The sequence below is a fragment of the Antechinus flavipes genome, chromosome 4, assembly GCF_016432865.1.
Source record: "Antechinus flavipes isolate AdamAnt ecotype Samford, QLD, Australia chromosome 4, AdamAnt_v2, whole genome shotgun sequence".
Taxonomy (NCBI): Eukaryota; Metazoa; Chordata; class Mammalia; order Dasyuromorphia; family Dasyuridae; genus Antechinus; species Antechinus flavipes.
Genome location: NC_067401.1, coordinates 43,680,106 through 43,697,647, shown reverse-complemented (window position 1 = coordinate 43,697,647; position 17,542 = coordinate 43,680,106). Strand labels below are relative to the sequence as shown.

The window sequence follows — 17,542 nt, the reverse complement described above, 5'->3', positions numbered from 1 at the left end:
TGCTCTATACATTGCTTCTCTCAAATAAACTAGTCTGGCACCTAGAGAAGATTCTCTCTGGGTTCTTGGAGTCTGTGCTAAAAAGTTCTGGAATTGGCCTAGAATGTAGGATGTGGAGTGGGGAGAATCACACTGGAAGCAAAAATTCCTGAAGTACAAGGTTTAGCATCAACCCTCCTAAGTGAGTGAGAGTCACACTATGAGACAACTGACCTACCAATGTTTCTGCTGCAATAAGCATAAATTCAACCATAACCTGCTTCTATAGGCCCCCAAATCAGAGCACCCCACCCTGGACTCCACATATAAGATGCCCTCTAGTTACTTTAAAATGTAGGCATATGGTCTATTGAGAATATAGGTTCCATTATGCAAAGTTCTTTCTTGATCTAAGCAGAAACCAAATGGCATGCTGTTGCTTCCTATTCACATTTTAAAATAAAAAATAAGAAAAATACAGGGGCAGCTACAATTGGCTCCAGTTGGTGTGAATAATGAGATGTAGTTGTCAGATTCCTGGAGAGTTGCCAGTGTGGTCATTAGCTGGCCAGATATCATGTCTTCTCCACACAAGGGGCAATGAATGCAGTTTTAAATAAAGTCAAACTTTAAGGAAGGAGTTAAGAAGAACTCTAAAATGGGGTGATCTAGGGGAAAGGTAAAGTAAGAAATGAGAAACTTTCCCTATGAATGAGACCTCTTTATGCAGTAAACCATCTCTTTCAGGGAAAAAAAAAAAAAAAAAGGTGGGGAAAACGATGTTGCTTCAGTTTTATAAGAGCAAGGTTTTTCCCCAAATAAAACATGTGCATTTTTTGAAGTATATGATGGAGGAATTCTAGATTTGACAAGCTGGCAGCAATCTTTGTGATCTATTATGCTGGGATATATATTGTCACTGAAAAAATAAAACATACTACAAAACTGGAGAGCAGACACTGCTTGTGATCATTAGACAGACTGGACCAAGTGCTTCAATCCTTTGATGCCCCTGACATATTATTTTCTGGATGGTATCCAGTAACCCAATGCAGAATATATTTTTCTCTACTGTATCCAGATGGCAAATGGAAGAGATCAAATTCAACAGTTTCTGAGCTAACCTTAATGGATGTGAAAGGCTGGCTCCTCTACCAGCTTTTCAGGGGTCTGTAACACGAAAAGCCTTTGAACAAAGAGACAAATAATTGGCTTTTTTTCTCCCTTCAAAACTAAACACTAAATGTGGTAATCTGGTTCAAATCCATCTTCTGGTTGAAAAGGACAGCCAAATATCTGATCACTTCTGATCATTAAAAACTCTCATGACACTTTTTGTAAGACTTAGATGGGTGTTGCTCTTGATATCCTGGGCAATTTTCTTCTCAGGCAATTATTTTCACTCTTCCTTTATTTCCTCTACCGCTTTCACTGGATAGAGTACACTTTTTGGCTTACTTAAATAGCTGGATAACTCTATCATACCATAGGATTTCCTAAAGATGGCGACTAAAATGTAATGGGTGACATGAATTATAAAACTGTGTACTAGAACTTCACAGTAACACTGTATCGAGAGGAATCTGGCATAAGAAGGGTCTGCCTTGGACCTCATCCAAAACTGGATTAATAAAAGCACTTTATCATAAAGCATAAGTTTCACTTATAAGGCAATCTTTGCAGCACAGACTTTAGATAGACATTTAAAGGGTGGGTTCCATAAACATGAATGCCTTTGTACTTCCTATAATTTCTTTATGTAAGAAAGATAAAAAGATTTTTTTAAAAAACCACATTTAAGTTCAGAGGAGGAAACAGGAAAAAATATTACAAAACATTCAAATGTATTTTCTGAGACACTCTGTATATACACATACGTGTATGGGGAGGAAGGTTAAAATGGTGTCAACTAAGAATACAACAATCAAACAAATAGGAATTTACTATCTGGACAAAAATATATTTGCATTCTTTTTTTGTGTGTGTGGAAGAGATATTTTAGTGGGGGAAGGAGAAAAAATAGGTTAGAAGAAGATGGTAGATAGGAACTAAAGGGAGTTTTCTTCTCTATAATCTAGCACTTCCCAAACTTGGAGACCTAGAGCTAGTGGTAAACTCAAGTGAAACTGTACTAGACAGAGGCTCCATGTGTTCATTCAATTCTTAAATTATCATTTATTAAGTGGCTATTATAAATAAATATTGTGCGATATAGGAAAGATCAAAAGAAAATTAAGGAATGGTACAGAGGCCTTGCCCTTAAATAGCTTACAATCTAGTAGAAGGGATATGACACAATAATTCCAGAGAAAACAGAAACATGGGCCAGAATATTATAACCAATCCCCATAAAGGGAAAGAGCAGATAAACATGCACTGATATAGGGGGAGGAACGGACATGTCCAGGAGGTAGAAAAAAGAAACAGGAGTCACAGTCATTATTCTCAGTCTTTCTGTTTGTTTCTCTTCCTCCCTCCCTTTCTCTTTCCTGCACCTCTTTTTCCTTCCCTCCCTCCCTCCTTCTTTTTTTCTGTTTCTATCTCTTTCTTTCCTTCCCTTCTTTTCTTTCTCTCTTTTTCCCTCCCTCTCTCTTTCCTGTGTCTTTCTCCTTCCCTATTTCCCTTCCTTTTTCTTTGTTCTGTTTGTCTCCTTTTCTCCCTCCCTCCCTTTCTTTCTTTTTTTCTTTTTCCCCTTCCTTTCTCTTTCCTGTGTCTTTCTCTTTCCCTACCTCCTTCTTTTTTCTCCCTCCCTCCCTTTTTTTCTTTCCCTCTTTCTCTTTCAGCATCTTTCTCCTTCCCTTTTTCTTTGTTTCTCTTTCTTTCCCTCCCTCCCTTTCTCTTCTTCTCTCCCTTTCTCTTTCCTGCATCTCTCTTTTCCTTTTCTCCCTTCCTACCTTTTTCTTTTTTCTCTGTCTCTATCTCTCCCTCCTCCCCTTCCTTTCTCTCTTTTCCTTCCTCCCTTTTTATTTTTTCTCTGTTTCTGTCTTTCTCCCCTACCTTCCATAGCCTGGACATTCAGACTGATCTTACTTTGGCATAGTAGCTTGGCCTGCCTCAGTCCCATTGTAACTGGGATTAGTGTGCAGCACCACAGCCTCTCCTATTACAACTCATCTATTTTGCTGAGGCCACCTGTTATAAACTGCCTCATGTCATTTACTCCACAACTAAAAACAATATACATTTTCACCCATCCTTCCATCTTTTGCTTCAATTGCAGAGGATGAAATGGTTCTTCTCTTCTACATATGCTCTTGATATTGTTTCCATCCACCTCCTTTTGGGAAGTTACCCTATTAAATTTTCCTTCTTCCTCTTTCATCTTCCATCTCTTCCTACCCGTTTACTCAATAGAATTGCAGGCAACTCAATCAATACCTACAAATATTCTCAGGTCTCCTTAAAAAGAAAACAGAATCTTTGCTAATACTACATGACATAAAGCTAAGGTCATATCTCTCTCTCCTTCTCCACTATTAAACGACTAGAAATAATACTTCACACTTCCATTTGCACCTTAGACCATCTGGCTTCAGAACTCAACAATCCACTGAAACTTTTCTCACAAAAGTTACCAATGAGGCTAAATCTAATATTTTATTTTTATTTAATATTCCTTGACCTTGACCTTTCTGCAACTTTTGATCCTTCTGACCAAGATCCCAATCCAATCCAATCCAACAAGCAACTGTTATGTGTGAGGCACTTATTGTACTAGACACAAAGTTAAAATGCCAAATAGTCCCTCCCAGAGGGGATCTTATATCAGGAGATACATCAGGGCAGGAGACTTTATTGGAAGGAATAGGCAGAATTCAGAGTTAGAAGACCCGAATTTAAAAGCTCACTCTGATTTTTACTATATGAATGATCCTGGGCAAGTCCCTAACCTCTCTGGGTCTCAGTTTCTTTATCTGTAAAAAGAGACTGGACTGGAGCATCTCTATGATTTTCTATTTTTCTGTGTAAATAGATAAGTAGATACAAGAAAATTTGAAGAGATGGAAAGCACAAACAACTGGGAAGATCAGGAAAGACTTCTAGGAGATGTACATGAATTGAGCTTTGAAGGAGGTGAAGAGACAAAGGTGAGGTGGAAAGCCTAAGAGAAAGCATGGAACAATCAGTTCAGTTTGGCTGTGACAGAACAGTGTTTAAAGGGCAGAAATGAGCAATAAATTGGGGAGGGAAGTTTATGACATAATCTGAAACGCTTTAAAGGACGGCTGAGGAGTTCTATTTCTATTCTATTCTTCAAACATTCCAAATTCTGAATGTCCCCCCTACACTGACTGTCCCCTACCCCAGTTCTGGAATGTTCTCCTTCTTCACCTCTGCTCCCTGAAATCTCCAGTTTCCTGCTCAGTTCATCACCTATGACATGTCATTCCTGATCCTCATTGTTGCTAGTGTCTTCCCACTAAAGTGATCTTATACTCATTCTGTGGGCAGCTGTGAATGGACAGATTGTTTTCTTAAGATTGCACCTTAATGATAGGGTTTATTTCATTTTTGTCTGAATCCTAATGCCTGGCAAAGAGTAGACAATTAATAAAGGATTGCTGATTTTTATTTTAAAGACATTAGGGAGACAATGAATTCACTGAAGTGAGTAATGCATTTTCATACCGCACAACTACTTTATCATTTATTTCAATAAAAATTACCTAGAAAGAGAGCTTTTCTGATTTTTTTTTGCAGGAAGTGACCTAAATAGGGACTTTCACCTCTGTTCTCTTCACACATCTCATCTCTGTTTAAAAAAGGGTTCCAGCTATAAATCCTAACTAGGATTTAGATGTATGTCTCTCTAGTCGTCAGTCAGCATCAGTGCTTACCACCTTTTTTCTGCCCTTGGGGCTGCGCTCAAGCTGACCTCTTGGCTGTGAGCTGTGCATAAACAGAACTTCCTACAAGCATCTAGGGACTCATGTGTTAAAAGACTCTATTTTACACAAAGCAAGTCAGGCAGCAACAGCCAAATAGAGACATGGAGATAAACTTACAAGAAGGTTTTGCTCTTTTCTCATACTTCATCTAGACCAAACAACAGTGTAAAAGGAAAGACAGAAAGAGATCTATAATTTTCACTGCTCCCGGCCACCATAATAAGAAATTCAAATGGCCTATGTGAAATTGATCTTTAAGTATTATGAAATTCAAACCTATTGATTAATTTGAAAAATGATACAATGTAATTATACTTAACTCCCTGATACTTATTTTGTATTTTTTCCCATATGCCTTGCCAAACCCTAGCCCTGAGGTACTACTGTCTTAAATAAAACTGGAAAAATTGTGCTGACTGTGTCCCCTAGAAACTTAAGTTACATGACCTCATTTGGACCCTCATAGCAAAGGAATCCTTTTACACCTCCCTAGTTAACTCTCCACCCCCTCTCAAATTTCCCAAAGCCCTCCCTACCCCCAACCTCTCAGCTGAGAACCTTGTCTCTTAGTGCTCTGAAAAAAAAAAAATGAACCCATTCACTGAGTTCTCTCTTCCCTTTTTCCCAACATGGCGATCCCTTTTATTATCTACTGTATACAATTATCACATGAACATGTGGCCCTTCTCTCTCCAAGGCAAACCCTTTTTAATGGCCCAAGTGATTTCATTCCATCCCCTCTTCTTCACCAGACTGCCCCCCTCTCATCTCGACTTTCTCCCTGTATGGCTGCTTCCCTGTTTGTCTACAACCATGTTCGTATGTCCACCAATCAAAAAATCCTGATGTGATCATCCCCCTCTGCTAGTTATCATCCTATAACTCTTCTCCCTATTTTGGCTTAAATTCCTTGACAAGGCTGTCTATAATCCTGCACTTCATTTCCCCTTATTCTTTTCTTAACTCTATGCATAGTCTGGCTTCCAACTTAATTGAATTTTCTCTCTCCAAAATCACTGGGGATCTCTTGTTAAAACTAATGGTCTTTTCTCCATTTTCATTCTTCTTGACCTGAGCAGTATTTAAGCCCCTCAATCATCCTCTTATCCCCATATTCTCTTTTTTATAGTTTTATGACATTATTCCTACTTCTACTACTACTACTACTACTACTACTACTACTACTACTACTACTACTACTACTACTACTACTAAACAGCTTCTTCTCAGCCTTGTTTGCTGAGTATTTACCTAGATCATGTCCACTAATCATGGATATTGAAAGAAAAAAGAAAATATCTAATGCACCAGCCATTCAGATGGATACAGAAGAGAAAAATTTAATGATGTAATTACTCAAAAGAGACAAAAGTCAAGGACAAAGGAAAAGCTATCTGTAGCAAGCACACTGACCTGGTTCTCAAAGAAGTTATGAATACAGATGATCCAGGCCTGCAAAGTCTCAACAAGCCATTAAAGAGATTACAAAAAAGACACAGGTAATCCCAAAGAAATCGATGTCTCAGACAGTTGCTGTGGCTATGCCAGTTTGAGCTGCAGATAAACTAGTACCAACTTATAAAATCTGCTACATACCATCCCAGCAAAAAATGACTTTCAATTCTGGAGCTAAGTAAAGTTCTTTTAACTAATATCTCATAGACATCTTAAGCTCAACATGTGCAAAATGAAATTCATTATTTTTCTTCAAAACCCTCCCTTCTTCCTAATTTCTCTTATTCATGCCAAAGGTACTAGCATCTTCTCAAGCTCCAAGCGAGAGTTTGGGGCCTGGAGTCAGATGTTCAAGAGTTCAAATCCAGCTTCAGACACTCACTAGCTGTGTGACCTTAGGCAAGTCACTTAACCTGTCTGCCTCAGTTCTTCATGTGCTAAAGGAGCTGGAGAAGGACATGGCAAATGGCCAAGAAATCCCCACATGGGATCGAGAAGAGTCAGACATGACTGAATAAAAACAGATTAACTATGCTTATCATGAGTATTAGATAGGTAGAGCTTGAATTACATGGCCTTTGAGATCAATTCCAACTATGAAATGAAAAGCATGATGCTTACCACTGAGAATACAAATACAAAAAGGGAAAGTCAGTCCCAATACTCAAGAGCTTACTTATTAAGGGGAGAAAACATATATTAAGTGGAAGTGAAGAAAAGACAGAGAATTGAACAATAAGGCAGTCAACTGACACTTTTGAGAAACAGCAGAAGTGGTGATGTGACACAGTTTGAAGGGAAGAATGAGGGCTCGAATGCTGATAGCTGGAAAAAGAACATGATCAGGTCTCAGGCTGGCTGGATATAATGAGAAATTTCACCAAACGGGACTGCCCAGCCAGGGCTGAAGTTCCAAATTTTCTCCAAGGCATGGTCCCCAGAGGCCAAGAGGCAGCCACAGTAAGTGGAAAATGGTCACAATAGAAAAACAAAAACAAAACATAATCCAGAAAATATCCCAAGGCACTCTACTAAACATATGTCTACAATTTGATATCCAACAATGAGACACCACTCTCACTCTAGGGATTCAACCAAATTTATAGAGTCCACCAAATTTCTTATCATTACCATTTTCATCCTGTCCACAAGGATTGTGAAACTCTCCCCAATTTCTTTATTTACCTCTTTGAAGTTTACTTATTATACAGCCTTCCAATCAGTTTTGTTTTCTGATATCATTTATAGGATGTCAATATCCATGTGGTTCACTTCCTTCAGTAGTATATTTACAGTTACTAAATGAAGATCTCAACAAATTTTAACTTTATTAATGACACTTGGTTTCCTTTTAGACCACTGTATTCTAAAACCAAGGACTGAGGCATTTTATATCACAGGGCATAATATCCAAATAATTTATCACCTGGTGATCAAACTACTGCTTATAAACGCTCTGTACTTAGCTTTGTAGGCTACTAATTAGATATATTTTCAAAGTCTAAGAGGCAACAAGGCTAAGCAGGCAGGGAGATGGGCTTGAAGATCTGGATTCAAGGCACAGTGATCCTAGACAATTGTGCCAGTTAAATTCTCAGTGATCTCAGTAACTCCTTATGAATAGAAGTTGTAGCGAGGGTGTCAGACTTCATTGGTGGAGTTTCTTATCTAAGTATAGGGATCTTTAGATCAATGAAAAGAGAACCAATCCCTATTTCCATTCTCAAGAAGCACACTCTCCTGATTTTCTAACTACTCTTCCCAACCAATTTTTGCTAGTGACACCTGGGAAAATGAAACCCATTTTTTTCTAGCTAGAATATATCCATAACTTGATAATTGAATATAATGTGCATTCTTATTCATTCCTAACCATATATATTTTTATCAAAAATTGCATGATGCAACTCCACATGTAGCCTTAAAGTATTAGAATATTGAGCTTCAACAATACAAGTTCAATAACAATTTTTTTTTGCCAGTGTATATCTAATTACTTTATATGACCTCCCATTAGTAAATCACTTGTAAACCATTCTTTAAAAATCATGTTTTAGTATGTGTACCTATTTACAAGCATAAATAATGCTATGATTCCTTTATTTTTGTTTCCCAGTAAAAACACTCTTATTTATGGGAAGGATTGTTTGATCATAATTTCATTGTAAACTCAATTCTATACTTTTCTAAAACTGCTAACCCTAAAATGTGAATTTCTTTCCTTTGTTCTCAGCTCAAACAAAATATTTTTCACTTTCTATACATGTTATGAGATATAATAAATGTCTAATGCATCTATTTTAAAGACCCAATTTTCCCTTCACAAATCTTCGCATCTGTTCATGGAACTCTTCAAAGGAAACTTCTCAAAAGGAGAGGAAGACATACACAGGAAAAGTGATCATAAATTTTTACTGGTACTTTTAAAGACCATTTTCGCAATAACACCATTTGACAAACATGTCTCTCAGATATCTAAAAATATTGCAAAGAGAATACTGCCAAACATTTATGTGACAATTCATACTTTTAAAAGAACTGTCCTATACATCACCTCATTTGCTTTTTACAACTCTCAGATATAAATTAAAACTGGACTTATTGTCTTATTCTTGAAAAATTAAAAAATAATTCAGCACAACTTTAACCAATTTTATGTGGATTGTGAAAATTCTATGTAACTGCATCAAGCCTTGTAGCAAACCTGACACTAAACCTGAACAGTTCTTCTATTTAGTTAGGAATGTATCAGCAGCCACAGTAGAGGATGATGGAGTCACTTCTTTAGTATTTATTATTAAGAAAATTTCTCATACCAATCAGACTGTACTTTACCAACATATGTGTTAAATTCTTTCCTTTTTATTTCACCAAGCCTTGCATTCATTTATTTAAAATGGATTTAAGTGCCTAATATTAAATGTGGCAGTTAGATGAGATAGTAAAGTGCTCAGAAAGACCTGAGTTCAAATCTCAACTGAGACATTTACTAGCTGTATAACCCTGGGCAAGTTACCGTCTGTTTCCTCATCTGTAAAATGGTAATAATAATAGCCTCTAATATCCAAGGTTGCTGGGAGGATCAATTAATATACGTAAAGGACTTTGTAAACCTGTAGCACCTTTTAGAGCTATGTAAATTATAAATATTATGTGGCAAAGTACTGCCAGAAAAAAGATTTTAAAGATTACTTTTATATTATATATAGAATATTATTTTATTTTATTTTGTTAGCTACAACTTCTGAGATGAAAGAGAGAATCTAGAATCAAAGCTGAGCTACAGGATCAATTACCTATAGAGTTTAGTAAGTGTGTCATTAATAAGCTTTTGATCAGTCAAGGTGAAAATGCTGTAATAATAGTCTAACATTTTCAGGACAATTCAGAATTGTAATCTTGTCCTCAGCTAGTTTCCTACTTTTAACTGAAGGGCCTGTAGTGCAGAAATGCTGGACTGGCAGCCGCTCTTGATTTCTCCCAGTTCCACCCTATATCTTCCCCACATATTCCTGGCCTCATAATTAAAGCACCCCAATTAATGTGAAATGAGACTAAATTAATCCTGGCATGACTATCTGTCATATCTCAGTCTGATAAAAATGCAAACTCCAATTTTTTTTCAAGTTCTCATACTAGATAGGTTCTGAAGAAAGCCATTTTTCTTTATCTCTCCAGAATCCATCACAAATTCTTCAGACTTTCTCTACCACACAAAAAATTCTTCAGCCTGGAAACTCAACTCTAGCACCAAACTTTTCACAACAGGACACTCCACTCCTGGAGTCTCTTCCACTTACTGGCTGCTTCCTCTCAGAACTTCTGTTTTAAAGAGACTACAATATATTCATTCCTTCCCAGGCTGCACTATCTGATTTCTGGTACCTGCAACCTACTTTTCATCCCACTTTCTGTTTCCTTTTATTGCTGCTATTTTCCCCACCCTTAGAATATTAGCTTTTTTTTTTTCTTTTCTGAGCAGGAACTGTCTTTCTTTTGCTTGTATCTGTATTCCCAGCATTTACTACAGTATCTGGTGTTTAAAATTCTTGTTTCCTTGCCCTGCCTTTCATTATAACATGTTGTTATTCCTAGATGTAGATTCTGTTAAATTGGAAATCCTTTAAAAATGGCAGATATTGTCCAAGAATCAACCTTGTTAAGTGAAGACTCCTCATCAAAAGGCTAAACACCAAACGTTAAAAGCCACAGAAACTGGTGATTGGCTACTAGAAAAGTTTTAATTTATGAGTGTAGAATTCAGATAAAGCTGAAATTACAAATCTTTATTGAGAAAAAAGTATGATGACCCCTCCTCTGGATACTGAATACTTCCCATCCTCGATTCCAATATCTCAATTCAACAAAACACTTTGGCTACTTAAATTGTCATAATGGAACTATGGAGTGAAAAATGTAGCTTAAGTTCGGCATTTCGGATCATGTGCCAGCAAGGGTGAGTTAGAGCAGACTGATCAGACAAAAATCTATTAAAACATCATTCTTTACTGTTCGGGTCTGCACACATATATTGTTTCTAGGATATACTGCAACATATTTAACATATATAGGACTGCTTGCATCTAGGGGAGGGAGGGGAAAAAATCGGAACAGAAGCGAGTGCAAGAGATAATGTAAAAAAATTATCCTGGCATGGGTTCTGTCAATAAAAAGTTATTATAAAATAAAATTAAAAAAAAAAAAAAAAAAAAAAAAACATCATTCTTTTACCCTTCCCCCTGACGGCAGCCACCTGAGACCAAAATACCTTTGAGATGTAAGCGGGCTGCTATGGTGGGATTTAGAACCCGAAGGCAAAGGTTTGACTCTAGGTGTGATCTTGGACAGATTACAGAAGACATTTCTGTGGGTGCCGTAGCAACGAGGGTTTCCGATCTCTCAGTTAGGGAAGGAAGGCGCAACTACCAAGAAGAAGTCTAGCCAGATTTAGGAACAAGGCTAGAGTAGTAAGTACAACGAAAGACCTGGATTCCAATCCGTCCTAGGTCAATTACTGGCGAGCTGGGTGCCCCTGGGAAAAGCGTTAATTTCTCTGGGTCTCAGTGTGGCCATTGGCAAACACTGGGGTCTGGGACAGGTGATCTCTAAGGTCCCCTCCCGCGCCTGCTCCAACCACCAAGGAAAGCGCGCCCGGAAGCGCCGGAAGAAGGGGAAAGGGGAAGGGCCGGCGCCCGTAGCTCACGGCTCCTTACGACTATTCTGGCGCAGGGGTAGAGAGGAGGTGAAAGTTGTGATCACGTGAACAACGTCAGCGGAGTAGTCTCAAGCAAGCGCGATCTAAACGTCCATACGTCACTTAACGCCATCACGCACAGGGTCAAAGGCAACTCTTCCAAAATGAAAGTTACCGCACAAGGGGAGAGCCGTGCTGTCACCGCACTTGCTCTTTCCCAAAGAAAAAGCAAAACAGGAAGAATCAGAAGAGCCGTAGAGGGATGAGAAGGGCCGCGAGGCAGCGGTGACTGGTGGTGGAGGGGCTTCTTTCGGTTACCTGGGGGACGGGATCCGCTACGGTTCCGCCATGAAATGCTCGAATGAAGCTGCGGCATGCACGCGCCTTCCGCACCAAGTGCAGCGCCATCTTTAGTGGGACAGGCGCCCGTGGGCTTTTGGAGACGTCATCGGGCGGGCGCCGGAAGTTAGGCTTAAACACCCCTCCCTCCACCTGCGCGGCTGAATTTCTGTTATTGTACTTGGCTGCCCCTCGGGTTCCTCCAATCTTAAGGGTTTTCGGAGTTTGCGCTCCGCTGTCACCCTCTAGGCCTGGCCAGAGACCTTCTCTTGCACCTTGCCTTTTTACAGGAAAAAAAAAAAAAAAGAAAGGGGGAGAAGTCTGGAGAGGCGAAGGCGGGAGGAGGGGGTTTGAGGGGCGGACGAGCTCTTGGAGATTGTCTTGTGCCAAACGGGTCGGGCGGAGGTGGGGGGAAGTTGCAAAGGTTGGGGGAGGGGAGCAAAGCAATTAGAGAGAACCAGAAAAGAAAGAACTGTTTCTGCATATATTAGAATGTCCCGCCATACCGAGGTGGCTGGGGACGGAGGCGGGCCCCTTGGATGTTAGTGAGGCTTAGAATGAACGAAGTTGTTTTCAATGCACAGATTTCTGTGTTTGCTTTCCTGATGTGGAAAGCCTAAAGCAGCAAACAGAATAGTAATACCTAGCTTTCTTGCAAAGGTATTTTTTCTTTTTTCTTTTTTTTTTTTTGGGGGGGGGGGTGCCAAATAATTATACTGACAGTAAGGATGCAAATAATAACCAATTCGTATTATCATCGCTAACAGGATTTTTTTTTTTTACTGCAATTCATTCAACATTAATGTTTGCTACTTTAGACTCTATGATAGGTGGTATGTAAATAAAAAGACCCTGATCTCTACCAGATTATAATATAATAATAAAAACTATAAGAGCAGACATAACATACAGAGCCCAGAGGAGGTAATGAGAAAGTACTTTTTACATTTAGAGTGATTTGTTGTATACAGTATTTTGGAATTTATTAAAAATAAATTAGATGTGTATGTTAAATATTAGCAAAATATTTGTATTGCCAAGTTACATATCTGATTTGTCTTTATTTTCTTCCCTATCCTGCCTGAACTTCAGGTATGGTCAACCTTGGCACCATGCTAGAATATCAAACCATTCTTGACTTTTGTTATACTATACTGTTATCCCCAACCCTGGATAAATTACCATTATACCTACTTTCTTTTTTGTAGTTCTCATTCTACCAAGTTTTCCTGGAGAAAGTGGGAAAATTTCAATGATTATTCTTGATCTTTACCCTTGGCTGAGAACCCATATTATTCAGCAAACCTTTTGATATTTATTGACTACTTATACCCCTATAAAGGGTGGTCTAAATATTTTTCTCTTACTAAATACTCTACTCTAAGCCTTGTTAAACTCCCACTTGAGATCCTTTTTCACCCAAGAAGTTTCTATGTTATCCCAGGTATGTAGATTTATAAATTAGATATACACAAAAAAATTGACTAAGGATTGGGACCCCCACATTGGGGTCATGACCTGCAGTTTTAAAAAGCTAGGCTCTAGTCTACCTTAGCCCCTTCATAGCAAGTAATCTGGCTGACAGTGGTATTGAGAGAAGACCAATCCATCAGATTTAGAGTGTGATCCAAGTTAAAAGAGAAACTGGCCTTAGAACCAGGAAGATGCGAGTACAAGTCTCACCTCTGACACAAGGACTATGTGATCCACAAGTTGCTTCTCTGTGTTCTTAGCAACTGCTGAGACCTGGATTTCAGAGAAGGGATCACTTTGATAGGAATGCCATATATCAGTGAAATGAAAGAACCATGCCAGTTTCTATCCCTGTTCCTATCGAATTCACCTCCACAACTATCCATATCTGTCTTCTTTTAGCCAAAGTTAGCTCTTCCATCAGAATCTTGAGTCATGTCCCCTTCAATCTCTTGTGAAACTTCTTTCTTGCATCTTCATCTGCCTCCTTACTGACCTCTTCCTTGAGTGTATTAATCTTTCTAATTGCCATCTTAACTCTTTCACTTGGCTAGGGATGTTTCCACTTATACACACACAACCCCCCTTCTAATCAATCTTTGTCACCAAAGTAACCAAGGATACTAAATGATCTAATTGCCAAATACAACAGCCTTTCTCAGTATCCAATTTTTTGCTTCATAATATTCTTCTAGTTATTTTGAAGACAAGAATGTCTTTTTTTCCCCATTTCTTTGTACTCATTAGGGAAAATCATCCTCAAAATCAAAATCTCAGAACCTTGTTGAGCATGATGCTTTCTAATTGAATTCAATATTTCATATTTTTAATTCGTAAAACTGTGTCTTAAAATTCTAGAATATAGAAATAGAAAGCAGACACTGCCCTCATAGGGTTTGCAATCTTATTTTGGAAAAAATCCTATGCATATATTTAAAAGTGCAAAGATGCAAAAAGGCAATTAAAGTCACATCGGTAATAAGGCAGGCAAACTAGGGACAATTCTTGGCTCACACACATTCTTTTGAGACATTCTAGTATGGAGAAAATAAGACTGGATGGACAGAGCACCTAGGCCTTTATCTTGACTGTTTCATCTACTAATTGGACTCTCAGGTGAGTTATTTCATTATCTCTTTGAGCCTGGGCTGGAACAAAAATTACAGCTCAACTTCCATCCTTAGAAAAATGAGGTTGAGGTGCTGACCCATCTTAAGTGTTCCCCCAAAAAGGGAATGAGATCATTGTGCCATCACCTCTTTTTTGGGAAGCTATGCTGATGGTTAGTCATCATGGCTTCCCTTTCTTGGGTCTCACAACTCTCTCCTTCAGAGTTTTTCCAGGAATAAGAGTCAAGCATACATTGGAGAGAAATTATTCTATTGAATTGATGCCTGATTATTAAATTAGGATTGATATTTTTCCTTTCTACTTGCTCATTCAGAGACCAGTGCTTACAAATCATTCGGTCAGTCTCTGAAGGGCATTGCTGATAGACGAGATTGCCCCAGATCCTCTGGGTCCATTCTCTGTGATTTTGGCTGAGCCCCACCAACTTAGAAGGTCTATGGTCAACCTCCCCACTGGAAGTTAGGGTAACCCAAATTATGAAGGAGAAAACCAACTAGAGTGATCTGAAAAAAGATGGATTCCTTTGTCCCAATTGCCGGAGGAAGCTGCTGCCATTTATCCTTTGTTATCAAAGAGGACCATGCATCAGAGAGAGGATGCCATGACATGCAAGTGAATGGATTGAAGTGAGGGATGGTGTGCAAGATAGTGGCCTTGCTTTCCCCTCCAGAGCCATCTGGACCCAGTGGCCAGATAAATCAGGATTTATCTGTTATAAGGTTTTTCTTTTTTTAAAGCAGTTAGATGGTGCTATTTAGTACTGATCTGGAGTCTGGAAGACCTGTGTTCAAATGCAACTTCAGTTGCTTATTATGTGACCCTGGGAAAATCACTTATTCTCTTTCTGCTTCACTTACTGCTTCCATAAAATAGGGATCATAATAACAACTACCTCTCAGGATCATTTTGAGAATCAGATGAGATATTTGTAAAGTATATAGCAATAAAGTGCTAATTGGGAAATCGAGATAGAGGAAAATGAACAATAATCAACAAAGATGCCCACTGAAACATTTTTTGAAAATATATGAGAACACAAAAAGAAACACAATTGAAGAGGCCAGTTTTGAAAGTAATATAAAATTGATTGTATGCTTTTAAGTGTATATAATGAAGGTTCATAATTTCTTGCACATTTTTTTTTGTGTATTTTTATGTGTTTATGGAAAAGCTCATAACTGGGTTTTTTTGGTCTTTTAAGTTCAAAATAAAAATAAAATTAAAAAAAAAAAGATTAAGGCTCGGTAAGAAATGATGCAGAGAATGGCCTGAATCTCATGATCCAGTCTTTTTTTTTTAAATAACTTTTTATTGACAGTACATATGGTAATTTTTTACAACATTATCTTTTACACTCCTGTTCCGACTTTTTACTTCTCTCCTTCCATCCCCTCCCCTATGTTATGATATATCCTAGATACAACATATATGTGCAGAACCGAACAGTTCTCTTGTTGCACAGGAAGAATTGGATTCAGAAGGTAAAAATAACCTGAGAAAAAAAACAAAAATGCAAGCAATTCACACTCATTTCCCAGTGTTCCTTCTCTAGGTGTAGCTGATTCTGTCCATCATTGATCAATTGGAACTGAATTAGATCTTCTCTTTGTTGAAGATATCCATTTCCATCAGACTACATCTTCATACAGTATTATTGTTGAAGTGTACAATGATCTCATGGTTCTTCTCATTTCACGCAGCATCATGATCTAATCTTGATCTTAGCAAGAGGAGCTGAAGATTTTTAGCCCGTCTCATTAATATGCCCATCCCCTTTTTAATTGTTAACCAATCAGGCTTTGATTTTCATCTGTTGGGGGGACCTTTTCCAAAATTATTTAAGCATAATTTGATATCCATGGTTTTGTTTTTGGTGGCTAAAGTTTTTATTACTTGCTAGCCTAATTAATAAAGTGTTTATTAGTTATCCAGGAACTCTGTCTCACAGTTTTTCATTCCTCTCAATTTCTACAACAAATAACTTTTGACAATCTTTTTTGGGGACTGCACATTGCAATCAGAAAACCTAGATTTTTGAATTTTGAGCTTTCTGTCTCATAAAATGAGAAAAATTAGATGATCATTTAGATTCTGTGAGTCTGACGTTATACTTATGCTATTTGCAACTCAAACTAAAGTGTTTATAGTGACAAATTACAGTCCATGTGTCTGACTTTGAAGGTTTCATTTTCTTCATCTTTAAAGTGAGAATATTGAATTGGTGACATATAATTTAAAGTTTGAATTCAGGCGCCATGTTTTATATCCTCATAGCTGTAAGTTTAGTTTGAATAAGTATTTTGCTTTTTAAAATAGATTCTATCAATAAGTTACAATAAGCAATTAGAAATAATAGCTGATTGTACAGAATCAAAAGGTTTATTTAAAAAGATTAGACTAGTTTTTTGTTTTTGTTTTTGTTTTTAGCATAGCACTTAAGCCCACTTAGTATAAGAGCAAATAGACAACAGATAAGAGCAAAAGTTCCTGAATTTTTTTTTTTTTTTTTTTTTAAGGATAAATTGTATTCATCCTGTTCAGGGTAAAAAGCAGACTCTTAACAGTTTTTATAAAAATATCTATCATAAAATTTTTAAAAATCTGGTATTCAAAATGGTATGATTGAAGTATTGGGGTTATTAGCTTATTATGTAACATTTTATTTCCCAAAAATGTCAATAAGAAAGCACAACAAAAAAAATTGGATGATGTGCAACTATCCAAAAAAGTTTAAAAGAAAAAAATGCTATATTGGCATATGTCAATATACTGATATAAATAAAATACTGAATAAATATAAAAGAAAATAGGGTCATAGAATATGCTATGTATCTATGTGCATATAAATATAATACATGTATATGTAATGTGGGTTTTTAATCAATACCATTTTATTTTATTGTAACTTATAGTAGTTTTTCTCTCTTAACATTCACTGTAAATCCCAGCTTCCTTGAACAAGCAGATTAAAACCAGACTGGCAGAGGGGGAAAGGTTTCTATTGCAACCATGTGTGTCAGAAGAAAGGATTGGGTTTCTTTGCCTGAGAACATCAAGGGGAACTTGCACCTCTGCAGACACA

The 17,542-nt window shown here is 37.6% G+C and overlaps 1 protein-coding gene across 1 annotated transcript in view; it reads right to left on the bottom strand.

Moving 5' to 3' along the window:
* WARS2 (tryptophanyl tRNA synthetase 2, mitochondrial) overlaps positions 1 to 16,388 on the bottom strand; it is a 76,031-nt gene extending 59,643 nt beyond the window's left edge. The window contains exon 1 of the mRNA XM_051992899.1: positions 11,836 to 16,388. Within this exon, the coding sequence (XP_051848859.1) occupies positions 11,836 to 11,925 (90 nt within the window). The 5' untranslated portion in view covers positions 11,926 to 16,388. The remainder of the gene's footprint in view (positions 1 to 11,835) is intronic.
* Between the last annotated feature and the right edge of the window lie 1,154 nt (positions 16,389 to 17,542).